This window comes from Bos indicus x Bos taurus, chromosome 8, assembly GCF_003369695.1.
Source record: "Bos indicus x Bos taurus breed Angus x Brahman F1 hybrid chromosome 8, Bos_hybrid_MaternalHap_v2.0, whole genome shotgun sequence".
Lineage (NCBI taxonomy): Eukaryota > Metazoa > Chordata > Mammalia > Artiodactyla > Bovidae > Bos > Bos indicus x Bos taurus.
Genome location: NC_040083.1, coordinates 737,825 through 754,856, shown reverse-complemented (window position 1 = coordinate 754,856; position 17,032 = coordinate 737,825). Strand labels below are relative to the sequence as shown.

The 17,032-nt window shown below is 50.5% G+C and overlaps 1 protein-coding gene across 3 annotated transcripts in view; it reads right to left on the bottom strand.

The window, feature by feature from the left end:
* Nucleotides 1-17,032, bottom strand: part of PALLD (palladin, cytoskeletal associated protein) — a 365,135-nt gene that overhangs the window by 164,165 nt on the left and 183,938 nt on the right. For all 3 annotated transcript variants that reach the window (XM_027548913.1, XM_027548914.1, XM_027548912.1), the window contains exons 9-10: nucleotides 10,805-10,924; nucleotides 8,042-8,351 (exon numbers count right to left, since the gene is read on the bottom strand). In XM_027548913.1, the coding sequence (XP_027404714.1) occupies nucleotides 8,042-8,351; nucleotides 10,805-10,924 (430 nt within the window). The remainder of the gene's footprint in view (nucleotides 1-8,041; nucleotides 8,352-10,804; nucleotides 10,925-17,032) is intronic.

Sequence of the window (17,032 nt, the reverse complement as noted above, 5' to 3'; positions counted from 1 at the left end):
AAGTTGTAGACACAAACTGAAATTCAATACCAAAGGGTTAGAGACTCATTAGCTGAGAATGACTGCCTTACAGTATGAAAATCTAGGAAAGAGGCTTATGCAATAAAAACTCACTCACAGTCTTCCCTGGGTGGAAGAGGTGGATAACCACAGAACGAACACACTGCTACGATGGAAATAAAATAAAATAAAAACACACTGCTACGAACAAACAAGTGTGAACTGGACTGGAGATGGCCATCTGCTTCTCAGTACTGATACTGTGCCTGGGTTGCTGGGCGTAAAACCCCAGCAGGTGACCCCACCACCTGATGGTCCTGCCCCGCGCCTCCCCCGAGGCAGCCTGGCCCTGCCTCTCCTCCCGGCCCCCTGCCTCTTCTCCTAGCCCCCCTGCTCTGGGCCCACAGAGCCCCCTCTGCAGGGTTATCTGTGGGGTCCTTATTCCCACACAACACCCCGCCTCCTCGAACAGTGTCACTGGAAATGCTTCTGTACTGTCGCACGTTACTGAAGTCTTGAGAATGTTAGGAAACCTGTTTTGATCCTCTCTGGATCATGTGGTCCAGAGTAGTCCCACGTGGTCCTGGACTCCCTGGTCCACTCCGAGGACAGTGCTGATCCCCCCGGGTGGCTATCTCTCTTCAAGATCTCTGCGCCCGCCCAGCACCCCTCTCCCCAGCTTGACGCCAGCCCTGGCCAGGTCCTCACTCTGCTGACAGCTTCACTGCTTCCCCTGGCCGTCATCCATGTAAACGTTCCTCTAAAGTGTCCACTTTGGGCTTCCCTGGAGGCTCAGCTGGTGAAGAATCTGCCTGCAATGCAGGAGACCCTGGTTCGATTCCTGGGTTGGGAAGATCCCTTGAAGAAGGGACAAGCTACCCACTCCAGTATTCTTGGGCTTCCCTTGTGGCTCAGCTGGTAAAGAACCCACTTGCATTGCAGAAGACCGGGTTTAATCCCTGGGTTAGGAAGATCCCCTGGAGGAGGGCATGGCAACCCACTCCACTACTCTTGCCTGAAGAATCCCACGGACAGAGGAGCCTGGCGGGCTACAGTCCATGGGGTCACAGAGTCAGACACAGACAAGTGTCCCCTTTGGCCTCCCTGACCACCTTCTCCATGCTGTGACAGCCTGTCCTGCACCTCCACTGGACACTCAGACATCCCTGGAATGCCTCAGCCACTCGCAAGTTCCTCTGTCTTGAGGTTTTGAACTTTCAGCATCCTCTCCCCCTTCGCTTGCTTCCCCATCTCCCTGTTATCCCATCTCCCCTCCTGAGTCATCTTCATCCTTGGTGTCCATTCCCTTGACTCCTAGCTCTTTTCCCCTCAAGCCCCAATCCGGCTTCACCTGCTTCCCTTTCTGACCCAGCAAGGGCCCGGCCGGTGGTGCCGGCCAAGGAGAAAGCCTTGATGCGGTGTTCACCTTGGAGGGCAGACCACCACGGCTGTTACCGAGTCCTGAGACCAGGCTCCCTGGGGGCACCGCGGGCCAGTGTCCAATCCCAATGGGTTCTCCCCATTTCCACAAAGCACACAAGTCCTATCCTGGATTCCCTGACCTCTCTCATGGCTAGCCTCAGCCTTGCTGGCTCTTATTCATCCCATTCGCCACAGCCCCCCTTCCTCAGTTGGCAGGTATTTTCCTGACAGTATTGTTATCTGACTCGGAACCTCAATCTTCCTTTTTGGGTCTCTTCTCCTTCCCCAGTGCTTCTGAGCCGGAGGTTTCATCCTACTTTCTATGCGAGGCCCCATGTGGACTGGCCACTCAAGGCTGACCTGTAAAATATCTGGCTTATCTGGGCTTTAAGACGGAAATGTCTGACTCCTGTCACTTTTATCCCAATGCCTGAGACACACCTTTGCAGGAAGGGGGTGTGGTTGGCGGAGAGGAGAGGTGCACAGACAGTGAGTGAGGAGCAGAGTCTGTCTGGAACACAGGGTGTTCTCCAGGGAGGGCTCCCAGGATGCGGTCACAGCCCACGGGGAGTCCAGGAGCCTCCAGCGTCTGGGAGGAGAGGAGGGCTCGGGGCTGGGGGCGGGGGAGCTCACGGGCCGCAGCCTCCGGCCTCCAGCTGTGTTCAGAGCTGACCAGCCTAGGTGACTGAGCTGAGGCTGTACAGAGGGCGGAGGATGGCAGAGACAGGCTACAAACGGGCTTATTTTGTTAATGAATTTTTAAAATTGGATTTTTTAAAAAACTGTCTCTTTTTTTTTTTTCTGGTCATGCCACAAGGCATGTGGGATCTCAGCTCCCCAGTCAGGGACAGAACCCGGGCCCCTGCATTAGAAGAGTGGAGCCTTAACCACTGGACCACCAGGAAAGCTCCAGGGCTTATTCTTTTAAAATAACACTTGTAAGCATAAAAGAACTCACATTGTTGAAAAATCAGTTGGGAAATCAAGTGAACGAGAAAACATCACGTGCTCAGAAGCCCACCTCCCTGAGAGCTCCTGGTAACATCTGCTGTATTTCCTTCTAACACACAGTAGGAAATTTCACTTATTTTTTTGGCTATGCCGTGTGACCTGCAGGATCTTAGTGCCCTGACCAAGGACTAAAAGTGCCCTCAGCAGTGACAACACGGGTCCTAACCGCTGGACTGCCAGAGAATCCCACATAACACACATTTAGTTTGTTGAAATAGTACTTCTTTTTCTTTCACAGTATGTATTCAGGTCATACATCAGTTTCTTCTAGTAGTTTCTGCTCAACACTTTTGTTAATATTTGGACACCAGATTCATAGCACTGTCTCTGGGCATGTGGTTCATACATGGCTCTGTCTTTCCTCTGAGCCAGGTCTGCCTCTTTAAAAATAAAAGGTCTCTAGCCAGCAGGGACTACATTTTCCAGCTCACTTTGTGATCACCCAAGGGGCCCTCATATGCACTTAGACGAGATGAGATGGATTCACTGAATAGGCATTGCATCATCACGCACTCGTTCACGGAAAGCACCTAATATTTAAGATGAACTCAAAGCATTCTTCTGGATGGCTGAGAACTACTTCAAATATACGTAGTGTCATCAGCAAATACTTCCAACTCTATTTTAGACACAAGAAGGACTCAAGCTTCTTTTAGGACATGTCTGTATCTTTAAGGACCTCATCATACCTGCTGGGAGAGGGCTCTCTTTGACCTTTGTTCCTTACTTTGCCCCCAACTGCTTTCCTCATTTTCTCTTTGTTCTGTGTGTTTAGATCTAGCAGGTAAGGCTTATCCTAGGATAGGACCTAGGAGACCATTTGTGTTCTAAAGCCAACCAGGCAGAGTGACAGAATTTAAGAGCAAGATCCCGAACCCCAGCCAGCAAAGGGGAAAGGAAGGAAAACTTCCAACGTGCTGACAGGGCTGCGCCTGGGGCCTGGGCCGCATCCCACGTAAACAGGATGGGGAGGAGCAGCCAGCAGCCCTGGAAGGTAAGCAGACGTCCGCGTCAAACGGTGCTGACCCGTCAAGGACACACACCTTGAAGCAGCAGTGTGCCTGCCCTGCGGCCAGCAGGCAGCAGGGTGCAAGGGTCCCTCACTTTTCCACAAATCTTATGCTTTCTACAGCGTTGTAAAGGAAGATATTCATAAAAGATGACGCAGAAGAAACGAGGAAGTGAAAAGGCTCCCAAATCAAGTACCCTGGATGTCCTCTACTGTAACTCCATCAGTGGGATTTGAATTTGATCCTTTGTATTCACTCAGCTTCTAGGACAAGCAGGTCAGTGGGAAGTACCGTCAAGTGAGAAACCTCTGTGGTTGATGAGGACAGAGAATAGAGACCCTATCGTGTACCTGGGTCAGAAGTAACCCCGAGGAATGAGGTCCCTCTAAATGGGAGAGACTTCTTGCTCTTTGTGGGTCTGTTCTTGTCTCATTCATTCAAAATATTTCTGCACATTTACGGTCTGTCAGGCCCTGACCGAGGACCCTGCAAAACGGCAGTGAGGAGACAGTGAGGTCTTCCACGGTTAAGAAGCATCCCCATGGGAGAAACATCACCCAAACCAGCCTGCAGGCAAGTGAGCAGAGATCAGAAGTAGCTCCGTGCTGTGGGGACAGCAGAGAGTGTGGTTTATGGGGACAGCTGGGGACGCCTCAGGCCAGGTGGTAACAGGGAACAAAGGGGGCAGCCAGCCATCTGCAGCCCAAAGACATGCCAGGGAGTGAACACTCCAGGTAAGGGGACCCCACGCCCCAATTTCGCGTCTAGGAGCCGGGTGGGGACCATGGGGAGCTTCCAGGCAGGGCAGGTCCGGCTCAGCTGATCCTGTGATGAGAGGGTCCAGGCTGCCCCTCCTCCTCCTGTCTGCTCTCACCACTGCTCCTCATCATGCGGATGTCAGCCCAGAACTGGACCAGGTGACACGGTAGCAGTAGTGCATTTATAGGGCCTGTCCCGTTGTAAGACAAGCGCTGCAGGAAGAACCGGGGCTCTCAGGGTGGGGGCGAGAGCAAGGAGGAAGACGCAAGGGTCCCCAGGAGCAGCCCATCTGAGAAGCCATTTGGCCCTTTCAGGTAGGAATCCTGACACTGCTTCCTCCGGCAGCCGCGGCGGGGCAGTGAGAACGCAAGCAGAGGAAGCTCCGCCCACACCTCGGGCAGGTGAGCCAGCAGGGAACGCTGCAGGGTCACGGCGCCATGCGCCATCCACAGACACAGGTCTGGCTCTGAGGCGAGGGGAGGACCCGCGCTCGGCTCACAAGCCTGCACTGTCTCCCCGTTGAGCGGTCCTGCGTCCAGCACAGGGACGTGCCCCGGCTTCCCCTCCTCCCGTCGCCTCTCGGACACCTCATCGGCTCCTTCCACACACACAGGAAGAACGTCAAAGAAGCAGGAAGTGACAGGGTCTGACAGCAGCATCCGCTCTTTCCACTCCTCTGGGCCTGGTGCAGGGGATGCGCTTGGTGAGCGGACGGGACCTGCTTCTCTGTGCTTTCCGAACGCGGCCTGCTCAGGGTGGCCCCGAGGTGCCCCCAGGTTTTCCCCGGAGATGACACACGCCTGTGTCTTTCAGGGACTGCTTTTCGGCAAAAATAAAGAGACGGGATTTTGTTTCCCATTAACAAACCGAGTGGTGTATTTATGTTGCCTCTTCAGGCAGCATTTGTAGACTTACTTGGTGGGCTCTGAACAAGGATGATAACATGACAAGTAGCTCACAAGCTATTCTACCTTCCTCCCCTCCTCTTTGGCTCTGATAAGCACTATGATTTCAGCAGCACTTCACCTCTCCTGTGTACTGCGAGGGACGGCGCTGGGTGTCAGACACAGGGACTCTCAGACACTCTCACGACTTCCCTGGGTGCAGTGAAAGTGCCCTCTGGTCTATGGTGTGGTGTGTGGGCACCTGGATGTCACTGAACGGCTATGCTCAACCCCAGGGAACTCACACCGGGGGAGGGGCAGAGTCTGCGCCAAGGACACCGCCTTGGGCGTGAACAGGGGAACCCACAACCCTGGGGGGCGGCGCACCCTCAGGGCAGAGGCAGACAGCAGCCAGGGGCTGGGAGGGCGCCAAGACCCATGCTGGGGGTTTCTGTTCTAGAATCTTGCTGCAGAAAGGAATTCAGGACATTTCTATCTTTTAATTTTAGTCTTTTTTCCCCGTCTCATGATTGCTACTGAGCTCTTTGAGAGGAAAAATACAGAGATTTTCCTTCTAACAATGACACTATTTCAGGAATTTAACAAATAAAATACCCTTTTCAGATTCACTTAATAAGAGTAAATATTTAAATTCCTACTATTTTCAGTCCCTCCTAATTGTTTCCTATTTGTTTGCCTACAAATGATTCAGATGAATGGTATGCCATAAAGTTCCCTACCCACCCCTCAAATATAAGCCCCTCCTTTTCTATGAAAAGGAGTAAAATCATGGGTTGATGAAAAAAGATTCAAGTGGACCAGTTTTTCCACTGCTAATCGTAAGATTCAAAATTTCATTTTTTCCCAAAGTATGAAAAGAAACAGACATGTATAAGAATTTTACTTAGTGGTTACATTAATCATTGACACCCTGGACATCATTCCACATTACCTATAGATGTCATTCAATGGCATTCCTATCAATGGATACAACCTTTAAAACAATGAGCCAACCTTCTCAGATAACAGAGAAAGGGGTGGAAGGCCTCATACCAGACCTTGGCACTAGTTCCCTCAACCACTTCTGTATTGTTTGACCTGCCGCTTCAAGCATGCACTCGCTTTGTGATGAAAACAAAATCCAAAAAAGTGCTACAATTCCTAAGAAAATTTAAAAATTGATATATATGTTGGAAGGGTCAATCACATATTATTTCCTCCATAGTAACTGGAAGGTACTCATACAACATGGACATCATGAAGGGATGCTCTAAGGATATACTTACACACAAAGATTTGAAAACAGAAAGCAGGACAAAACCTGCTACCAGCAATGTGACTTCTAAGCTACCAAGTTTCCCTCAATTTCCTCATGAAGGGAATTTAGACACTGAAATCCACCCTCCCTGGACTTGACTTTAAACTGAACACCTGACTAGTAAGCAGATCATGATGTCAGTCTGCAAATTTGTGCCCGAGCCATTCAAGTAGCTCTTAATAACCACAGAAGTGTTCCGTCCATCTTTTATAGACATCCCCCCACACAGTTGAGTCAGCTGAAGAGCTGCTGAAACCCCTGAGATACGGAGGCTGCGAGGCCTGTGAGCAGCCCCTTCTGTTTGCTCTCCTGTGATTTATACTCAAGAGCCAGCAGGTGTTAGTGGACACCTTCCTTCTCTGCCCCAGGAGAGCTGGTCCCTTGCTTCATCCAAAGCACTGCAAATACACACTCTGGATGCAAAGATAAAAGCAGACGGCAGAGACAATTAATTCAGTGGGCTGGAGCTACAGGGGCATAAGCCTCTCTTCAGGTGGCCTCTCTGAGCTGCTGAGACCTGTCCCGCATCTCAGGGGGCTTTGTCTAGGTGAGGAACATGCTACTGTACACAACTGAGCAGCCCACCGCCCACAAAACGAGCCTGGCAGATACATGAGGAAGCCTGAGGTGTTCATTGTAAAAGATAATAAAAGCAAGTTCTGAAGCTGTGATACAGGCAGTGCAGAAGTTTCCTTTCACAGAAGTGCCTGCCCATCTGTTGACTCAGGCACTAGTCTGGCTGATTTGTTATTTGAGTGGTCTAATAATGCCCACGAAACTGCCCAATAAACAATAAAGTGATGAATGAATGTAAGATGCCATCCTAATCTGAAAACTGGCCTGTTCCCACAATGAGTCACAGTCAGGGGGAGGAAGCAGTCACTCCTGTCCTGAGGCTGCTTCCTGCCCCACAGCACACCCCTCCCCCAGACAGCGAGGGGAGCACAGGCCCTGGGGAGTCCATCCTCGTGCAAACACGGCCTCAATGATAGGACTCTGACGTTCCCGCCGACCTCCGTCAGGGTAGGGACTCAGCTCTGCTCTGCTCAGAGGGATCCCTTAACTGACTCTCTAACGGGTTCACCACCACCCTCCCCGGTGGCACCAGCGCAACCCCGCATACAAGCATCACCACCCTTTTGTAACACTGGAAACCAAGTAGGAAGGTGGCGTGGGTGGAAGCACGCCCTTCGTGGAACGCTGCACCCAGCGGCTTGTGCTGGGAGAGGCGCTCTCCCTCCACCCCTCCAGCAGCCTGCCACACCTGGAAACTCCATCTTCAGCCACAGGCCCCGTGCTTAGTCAGATTTCCTCACCAACTCCTCTACTTAAGACAGTGGCAGTGATTTTCACAGGCCGGCTCTCAGCAGGCCCTTCCCACCTTCTGAAGACACCTCTGCCCCAGGCAGGACACGTGCGCAGCTGAAACCAGCTACGGTTTTTAGCAAAAGGTAGGTTGAACCAAGCCTCTCATGTACTTCTCTGCTTTGGGGTGTTTTTTACATTTGAGGGGCCCCATTGAGTAGCAAGATCACACAGCCGGGACACCTGCCTGCAGGCGGCCTTGCCCCGGGGGAGGTCTGGACCCTGGGCCCCTGGCAGAGGCTGGACCGTGGCTGTGCGACAGGGGTACTCACAGCTTGGGCTTGGCGAGCAGAGGCGGGGGCTCCTTCACGGGGGACAGCAGGGCGGGCGGGCTGGGGAGAGCGGTGCCGCCCTCAGCTCGGCCATTCACCATTCCGTTTACTCCGCGTGCGGGGTGCACACAGGTGGCTTCCCTGTCGGAAGCAGAGCTCAGCCCCGACTCAGGGCCGCTCTTGGGAGGGGCCTCTGCCGGCTTCTGCGCCACCAGCTCGAAGGGGCTCGCCTCCCATAGGGGAGAGGGCAGTGGGAAGTGGCCACTGCCGGACTCTCCTGCTGAGTCGTAGCCGCAGGCGTCTGTGCTGGCTGAGGGAGGGAGAGGAGGGAACTCGGTGAGATGGCCTGGCCGCAGCCCCTTCCCACCCCACCCACAGCCTGGATCCTGGGTGGGGGCTGCTGCGGGACAGTGCCAGAGGGGGCAGGGGTGGGGCGGGGCAGGCTGGTCCCCCAGGCTGGACTTCATCTCCCAGGTGGCTCACAAGTGGGACCCCGGCTACCAGGTTATTAACAAATTTCAAACAAGAGCTAAAAAAAGATGACAATAGACTACTGGTAACGACGACCTTATATGCAAGGCAGCAAAATAGACACAGATGTTAAGAACAGTCTCTTGGACTCTGTGAGAAAAGGCAAGTGTGGGATGATTTGAGAGAATAGCGTTGAAACATGTACATTATCATATGGAAAATAGGTGACCAGAGCAAGTTTGATGCGTGAAGCAGGGCACTCAAAGCCGGTGCACTGGGACACCCTGGGGGATGGGGTGGGGACGGAGGTGGGAGGGGGTTCAAGCTGGGGGGCACACATGTGCACCAGTGGCTGATTCATGTCAGGGTATGGCAAAAACCACCACAATACTGTAATTATCCTCCAATTAAATAAATTTGGGCTTCCCTGGTGGCTCAGATGGTAAAGCATCTGCCTGCAATGTGGGAGACCCGGGTTCGATCCCTGGGTCAGGAAAATCCCCCTGGCGAAGGGAATGGCAACCGACTCCAGTACTCTTGCTTGGAAAATTCCATGGACTGAGGAGCCTGGTAGGCTACAGTCCATGGGGTCGCAAAGAATCGGGCTGAGCAACTTCACTTTAAATAAATTTAAAAAAGAAAAAGACCACACAAACACTGTCAACGACGCCACTTCGTCCTCTCTGTTTCAGCCTAGAACACCCTACCTGTGCTTCGCTGAGCTTAGCTCAGGCTACAGAGGTTTTCTGTGCTGAGCGGTGGGAACTCACTCCTAAAGCCAAGCGAGGCTCTCAGGGAAATGTCTTACGACCTCATAGGGAATTATTTCCCGTTCAGGGGACTGCTGCAGCTGTGACTCAGTGCAGAACACACTGCTCATTTCTCAGTGGATAACGGAGAGCATCCTGACACAAGGGTGTGTCTTCCGAGGACCCTGTGCCCCGCCTAGCACCCAGCAGGGCTTCTGGAGTGTTCTGCAGGTGCTTCCTGGGGCAAGCAGAAAGCTTGAGAACAGCTCTTGATCACGTTTGGCCAAGAGCAGATTTACCCTTGAGAAAAACGGGAAATACTACTAATCTCTGTCACACAGACGTGGGGCTGGAGCTTTGGCTGCATGGTCAGAGCACTGCACCTGTGCTGGCGCCACTCGCTGGGATCATCTTCAACCCTGAATCAAATACTGGACCCTCTCTGTGGCTCCGATCACAACCCTGGAGCCTCCTGTTAACAGAGTCCTCGGTCCTGCCAGCGGAGCCCTGTGAAGGAGAACTTTACAGTTCCTTTCTTACTGAAGATGACAAATCAGGAATCCCTCCCACCGCCCTAAACTGGTTTGTCTGTGTCTCTGCCGCCCCCTACCAACCAGCTTGCCAGCTTCTAGAGAAATCCTTTGAAACTTTCAGAGCGTTGAATTCACCTCCAGCTGAGGACTGCCTCCTGACCGAGGTGCTAGGTGCCGCCTTGGTCAAAGAGGTATTTTATAACCGTTGTAAAATAAACAACAGAAATATCGCCATAAAACCCAAATAAGGCTACTTAATAATAGCAGAATACTCATGTTTGACTCTTTTGTGACCCCATGGACTGTAGCCCACCAGGCTCCTCTATTCATGGAATTCTCCAGGCATGAATACTGGAGTGGGTTGTTATTCCCTTCCCCAGGGAATCTTTCCAACCCAGGGATTAGACCCATGTCTCCTGCATTGCAGGCAGCTTCTTTACTACTAAGCCATGAGGGAAGCCCCAGAAAACAGTTAACTAAAGGTCAAAGCAACAGAGGAAAAGAATGGTTTCACACTTTCCCTAAGTGCTAAGTTTCTGAGTTTACAAAAATGTCCCGATATTCTTGGAGGTTGGTTTGAACAATAAAACGCGCTGCTTGAGTTCTTCGTAGGACTCAGCTTTCAGTGGAATCTGGTTTCTACGATCTCTGCCGCTTCTCTGGGTCTACTGAGCGGGGTTAAACAGTGACTGACTCGCCCTGGTGCCTCCCAATCCCCACGTCATCCCGGTAGGCAAGAAGACACGGGCAGCCAGCTCCGTTGTTCCCAAGACAGAGAACACACACCCGAAATAGCTGCCTATGTGTGTTCTCTCACCACACTATCATCACCCTGTGGTTTCAGCTCTTGTTTCCCACTGCCCAACCCCTGTCCCCAGCCCACTCCCCCCGCCTCCCAGCGCCCCCCACCCCAGCCTTCTGTTTTGTGATGAAGCACAGATTCTTAGCATGACTCCTGGAGGCCGGGCAGTCCTCCGGGTGGTCCTTTCTGCAGTAGGGACCTGGCGTACCTGAAGTGACCACCAGCTGGGCAGTGCTGGCTGCTGAGCCGTAATCATTGCTGGCTGAGCACGTGAAGATGCCAGCGTCCTCGGGGAATGTCTCTGCGATAACCAGGGTGCAGATCTCCTCTGGAAGGAAGAGAACCGAGTCACTCATCAGAGGGCACCCACAGGGTTGCTCCCAAGAAGCCAGACTTCTGCCTTCTAACCCAAGCAAATTCGGTAACAGTTATCATGGGGTCACTTTATGAAGTATTCACAGCAGAATCTCTTGACATTTAATTTAGCTGTTCAACCTGGTGGCAAAGCTTTGGAGTCAGATGGATGCTTGGTGATTGTGGCCAAGCTCTGTCTTCATCAGCCTTGGCTTCTTCGCCTATAAAACAGGGATAATGTACTCCTCATGAGGGTACTGTGATGAGGACACAAGAGGTTTGCAACGCCTGTGCCCATACGCTTGGTACGTGGGAGACGCCAGCCCTGCCTAGTTTGGCTGATGCTCATGAAGTTCTCAATAACAAAAGAACTGCTCAACTGAAGCCCTTACTGGGGACATCAAGCTTCTCTGAGAAGCTAACAATGGGGAAAAGAGAACACAATGGGGAAATGTTCGACTGCAGACAGTTACTCTGGAAGCTACTGTTACACAGCGTGGCTGTCTTCTGTGGGGTGAGAAGCTCAGACTCTGGGACCAGAGACCGGGAGACCGGGGCACGAATGAGGGTCTTGCCACGTGGTGCCTTTGTGCCTCTGGCCCACCTCTTCCCTAAAGATGGAGACAGTAAGAGAATGTATCCTCTGGGTCTTGTATGGACCATGACTCATAAATCATCCATCACAGGGTTGTCATGAGGGTCGATGCTGGTAACCATCACAACAGTTCAGAGTTACAGAAGCCCTTCTCCAGCATGAGGTACCATTATTAGCACTGAAAAGACATGAGTTTAGATTTAACCCTCATGCCAACCTTGCAAGTTACATTTCCTATGATTAGCCTGTTTTACAGATAGGAAAGTTGAAGCACGGTAAGGCTAACTGATTTACCCAAAGTCACACAGTTCATGAGTGGCAAAATCAGAATTTGAACCAAGTCGGGCTCCAGACTTCACTTTCATGACCATTTATGGTTGTGACAAGATACGCACTATGCTTAGGGCACTGCCTGGTGACTTAGGGTGACTGCTACGTCGTAAGGAACTGTCGGTGGTTTTGCTAAAAAGAAGCTTAATGTAGAGTGTAGTACCTATTCCCAGTTAATCAATGTATGCATAATATGCATTGTCATTTTGGGAGTCAATTACCTATTATTACATGGAATGATGGTCTATGTTGCATCAGTGACATAGGACGGCTGTGTTGGTAAATGTTAAGAAACGTTGTGTACTTCTGATTCCCACAGACACCGATTAATCGCACATCATGTGGAATACGTGAGACTGTGCTGTGGCTTGTTTGTAGGAATGGCTGCGGCTGCTCCTCCTACACCCAGGCCCAGACACCCCCCACACCAGGCTCTGCAGTCCTGCCCCAGGCCTGGTATCGGGGGTTCCCCTCTTACACTCAGGCCCCACTCATACCGGGCTCTGCAGTCCGGTCTCAGCCTGGGATCTGGGGGGCTCCCTCCTATACCCAGGCCCCCCACACCAGGCTCTGCAGTCCTGTCTCAGTCCTGGGATCTGGGGGTTCCCCTCCTACACCCAGGCCCCCCACCCCCCGACACCAGGTTCTGCAGTCCTGTCTCAGTCCTGGGACCTGGGGGTTCCCTTACTACACCCAGGCTCCCCCCGACACCAGGCTCTGCAGTACTGTCTCAGTCTTGGGATCTAGGGGGTTCCCCTCCTACACCCAGGCACCCCCCACACCAGGCTCTGCAGTCCTGTCTCAGTCCTGGGACTTGGGGGTTTTCCTCCAACACCCAGGCCCCCCTGCACTGGGCTCTGTCCCAGTCCTCCCTGCACTGGGCTCTGTCCCAGTCCTGAGATTCAGCTGGCCTGGCAGCTGCTTTAACCTGGGGGTGGTGGGAATGATGTCCCTTTGGAGCCAAAGTCTCTGCAGCCCTGTCCCTCTGCTTCATCTCTGCGAGCGCTGATGGACCCTTGGTGACCTGGAACTCAGGGCCCCCCAAGCTGGGATGGGCCATGCCCATCACCCGAGTCCACTGGCTCATCCCAGCTACCCTGGAGGCTGGCCACGCCCACCATGTGCGCCCATGGGGTGGGGGCCAAGCCTGACATGGACCACAGAGCTGCGAACGGCTGAACCACAGAGTCAGGCGCCACACAGTGGTCGCCCCGTGGAGGCACTGGTGTCTGCGCCCCTGGGCCTTGTAGCAAGAGCTGGCAGACCTTGGTGGGGGCCGTGCGCCTCTGACAGCCCCGATGGCATGCTTCTCAGAGTTCAGAGTTAAGGCATCTCTCCTGGAGCCAACCACCAGGGATGAGATTAGCAAACTGGCCTCAAAACAACTTATGCTGTAAACACAGTGGGTTTATAAGAAGTACTATCTTATAATAAAAATACTGCTATTTATTAAAATTACATCTCTTAACTTTTACATACCAACAGAAGTAGGAAATGCAAAAGTAGAGCAATTAAGGCTTCCTTGGTGGCTCCATGGTCAAGAATCTGCCTGCCAGTGCAGGAGACACGGGTTCGATCAAGCCCGTGCGTCACAATTACTGAGCCTGTGCTCTAGAGCCTGGGCACCACAAATGCTGGAACCCAACTGCTCTAGAGGCCATCCTCTGAGACAAGGGAAGTCACTGCAACGAGAAGCCTGAGCACTGCAGCTATGGAGGAGGGCCCTGCCGCCCCGACGTCGATGCGACTAGAGAAAAGTCCAACAGAGATCCAACACGGCGAAGACGAAAAATAAGTGAATAAAAAGTAGACCAATAAAACAGTAAATAAAATGAAAGTAAGTCTTCCTTTATATCCCAAGAGAGCTTGTTGACCTTAACTTCAATTGCAAGATATGCTGAGTTCTTAATAACGTACTGCTTTCTTTCAACAAACAAAATTATTTTCCCTTTTTGAAATGATGGTATCATTGGAGACTTCCCGTGCTATGAATAGTGGGGAAATGCTGGGCACTATGCATTTTCTCTTCTAGTTTGTTTTAAACGGATGGGGGGGTTGCCATCCGCTTTCATAGGTCATGATCCACAGTTTAAAAACACTGCCCTAGGGGGCCCACTGGAGTTCCTGGCTCAAAAACCGTCAAGGAATCCTGTTAGATGGAGCTGTTTGGCGTATTAGGAAAGGGTTTTCAGGGAAAGGCTTGAGAGCATTTATAGCACACGACTATCACTGATGCAAAGGCTCAGTGGCCAGAACGGGAGGGTGACAGGGAGCAGGGGGAGGGTGCCCTGTGTGTCCTGACTGCACTGCACACACTTCCAGGCTCTCCACCAACAAGAAAGACACAAAGCTAGAAACAATTCCAGTCGGGGCGGGGGGTCACGTAAGATGAATCCTGGAGAAACTGATTTATCCAGAAGTGCATCGGGGACTGGGGATTTGTAAACTGAACACATAAATTTGGGCTACAAGGACTAGCTCAAATTGCTCATTCCTTTGGGTGAGGTCCAGGGGATCCCCCTAAGGTCACAGTTAATTAACGTTGAGGCCAAAACGCTGAAGGTCACACCCTGCCTCCCATGAGCTCCTTAGCACAAGGCCTATAGGTGTTCTGCATTTGCTCCTCGTCCAGGAGATGGGGAACTCAACAGAAATGAAGCTGTGAAAGGTGGGAAAGGGGGAGTTTCTTGGATCTGAACATCCGAATTACTCTCACTGTCCAAGTAACTCACTGCAAACCCACCTGCAGGTGGGCTCTGTGTCCTCCAGGTACCAGACACACTGGGAGGATGCCAGACCAGCCCCAAGGGCGCTGTCACATGGCCCTGCTGGTAGAAGAAGAGATGGGCAGCCCAGTCTACGGAGATTTGGGGAAAACCCCCCACCGTCCACCCTGTCCTGGCCATTCTCTGGGAGGTGGGCAGCAGCATTTGCTGCTGGGCGTCCATGCCCGCCTCCCCATCGCACTGTCCTGGAAGATGGAGCTTCTGGAGACAGAGAAACGCCTGAAAAGCTTTCCTTGCAAGCACGGTGCTTACAGTTCATACAGTGCTGTGCTGTAAACGTACCTTTTAAATCAGGGTAATATCTTACCTAGCAGGGATGAGAGAAATCGGTCTGGGAGCAATGACCTCGTCAACTCTCAGAGTGCCTTCTTATGTTATCTACAATTTTGTGATTTTTTTTTTTTAAGTCATGCCATTTTAAGAAAACCCCAGCTTGTTTATACAGCTGCCCCTTCTCACCCAGAGGACCCTTCAGAGAATGAAAAGCCTTCGTGTTTCAAATCTGACTCAACAAACTTCATTTTCCAGCAATTCTCAGGAACACTTCTCCTGCATAAAATGAGGTATGTTCATGCATAGAGCTGATGACCGACTGGATAGTTTACATACAGAACAAAAAAGTCAGAATAAAAAAGCACAAGCAAGTTCTTTGGGTTATCTTCAGACATTGCCACGTCTCAGGGACTTTTACAAGACAAAGCTTTGGTCCAACGCCCTAAAAGTCGTTCAGCTTTGCTTCTCTTGGAAAATTGCATCCGAAAGTGACAACAGGCTCATGTTTTGCTGAGAAAGCAGCATCTTGGCTCGTATGCTTCTGACACTAAGGGAAGAAGAAAGCCAGGAAGACAGGGCACGAGCCCGGTGCTGCACCCAGTTCTCACCCGGGACCATCTTCTGTGAACAAAGACCGTAAGAGACCGTGAAGTACATTTTGGTGAGGGATGGGAATCAGGAAATGACTGCTTGTCTCAAAGACAGAGGCTCACTTGCTTGTATTAAAAAACTGGCCTTTGAAAAAATGGAAAAGTTTAAACTTACTAATGACTCTAATTATGATCTACTTGGATCCAATTTTCCTAACTAGAAAGCTTTGATTTGAAGACATATAACAACTTACTAAATTAGAAATCTTTTTGCTGATGGTAAATTCTGTCTTTTTTACCATTACTTAAAAGTTACTCAATCACATAACTACCTCTCAGAGGTTAATCGCAAATTTCATTCAACTTCTTGGTCATGTTTAACTCTTCATCAAATACAAACAAAACCATTTTGTTTGCAGAAACATAAAATGAGGAAGCAGCATGGATTATATTACTGGATCCTCTGGGTAACTGGGGGATGTTTTCATAAATGTCTTCCTTTACAGGCCTTTTTTTCCCCCTTTGGGGTCCAGCCTAACTAAAAATAAAATGCAGCTTTTACCTTCCAAACCACATAATTTGGCTAACGCAACTATTAATAATAATAATAAAAAAGGACTCTGGACTAAAGTTAGCAAGATGTGACTCAGTGTGGGTAACTATAAGACATACACATTTTTTAAAGGACTTCCTGTGTTAAATCATAATGGAAAAGAATATGAAAAGGACGGATATATATATATATATATATATGAAACTGAATCACTTTAACATACAGTAAAAACTAACATTATAAATCAACTACACTTCAATAAAAAAATTACAAAAATAAAAACGCATAGATTAGGGAGTAACAATGAAATGAACCCCAGCAGACTCATCAATAAACCTAAGAAAAGAAAGATGACCAGTTCTTTAGAAATGCCCCCTAATACCCACCCCAGCTGAATCTTCCTTTCTGTTTGATTTCCCTGTATGTTTACCACGTATCTATAGTTCCTTCAAAAGTGTGCCCTTTAGTTTTACTTTGTAATTTATTTTGATTGGAGTGTAGTTGGTTTGCATGTTGTGTGGGTTTCAGACAGCAGAGTGAATCAGTTATACATGCACACACACCCACTCTCCTTTAGATCATTTCCCCACACAAGTTGTTGCAGCACTGAGCAGAGCTCCCCGTGCTACCCAGGAGGTCCGTGATGGTTACCTATCTTACATATAGTGGTGTGTGCATGTCAGTCCCAATCTCCCAGCTTATCCCTTCCTAGCCTCCTTCTCCTTCAGCAACCGTAAGCTTGTTTTCTACATCTGTGATTATTTCTGTTATGCAAATAAGTTCATTTGCATCATTATTTTAGATTTCACATGAGTGACATCATATGATACTTATTTTTCTCTGACTTCACTTAGTTTTTAAATGTTGACTAACAAGCATTTTGGAGAAGAAAATGGCAACCCACTCCAGTATTCTCGCTGAGAAAATCCTACGGACAGAGGAGTCCGGGGGGCGG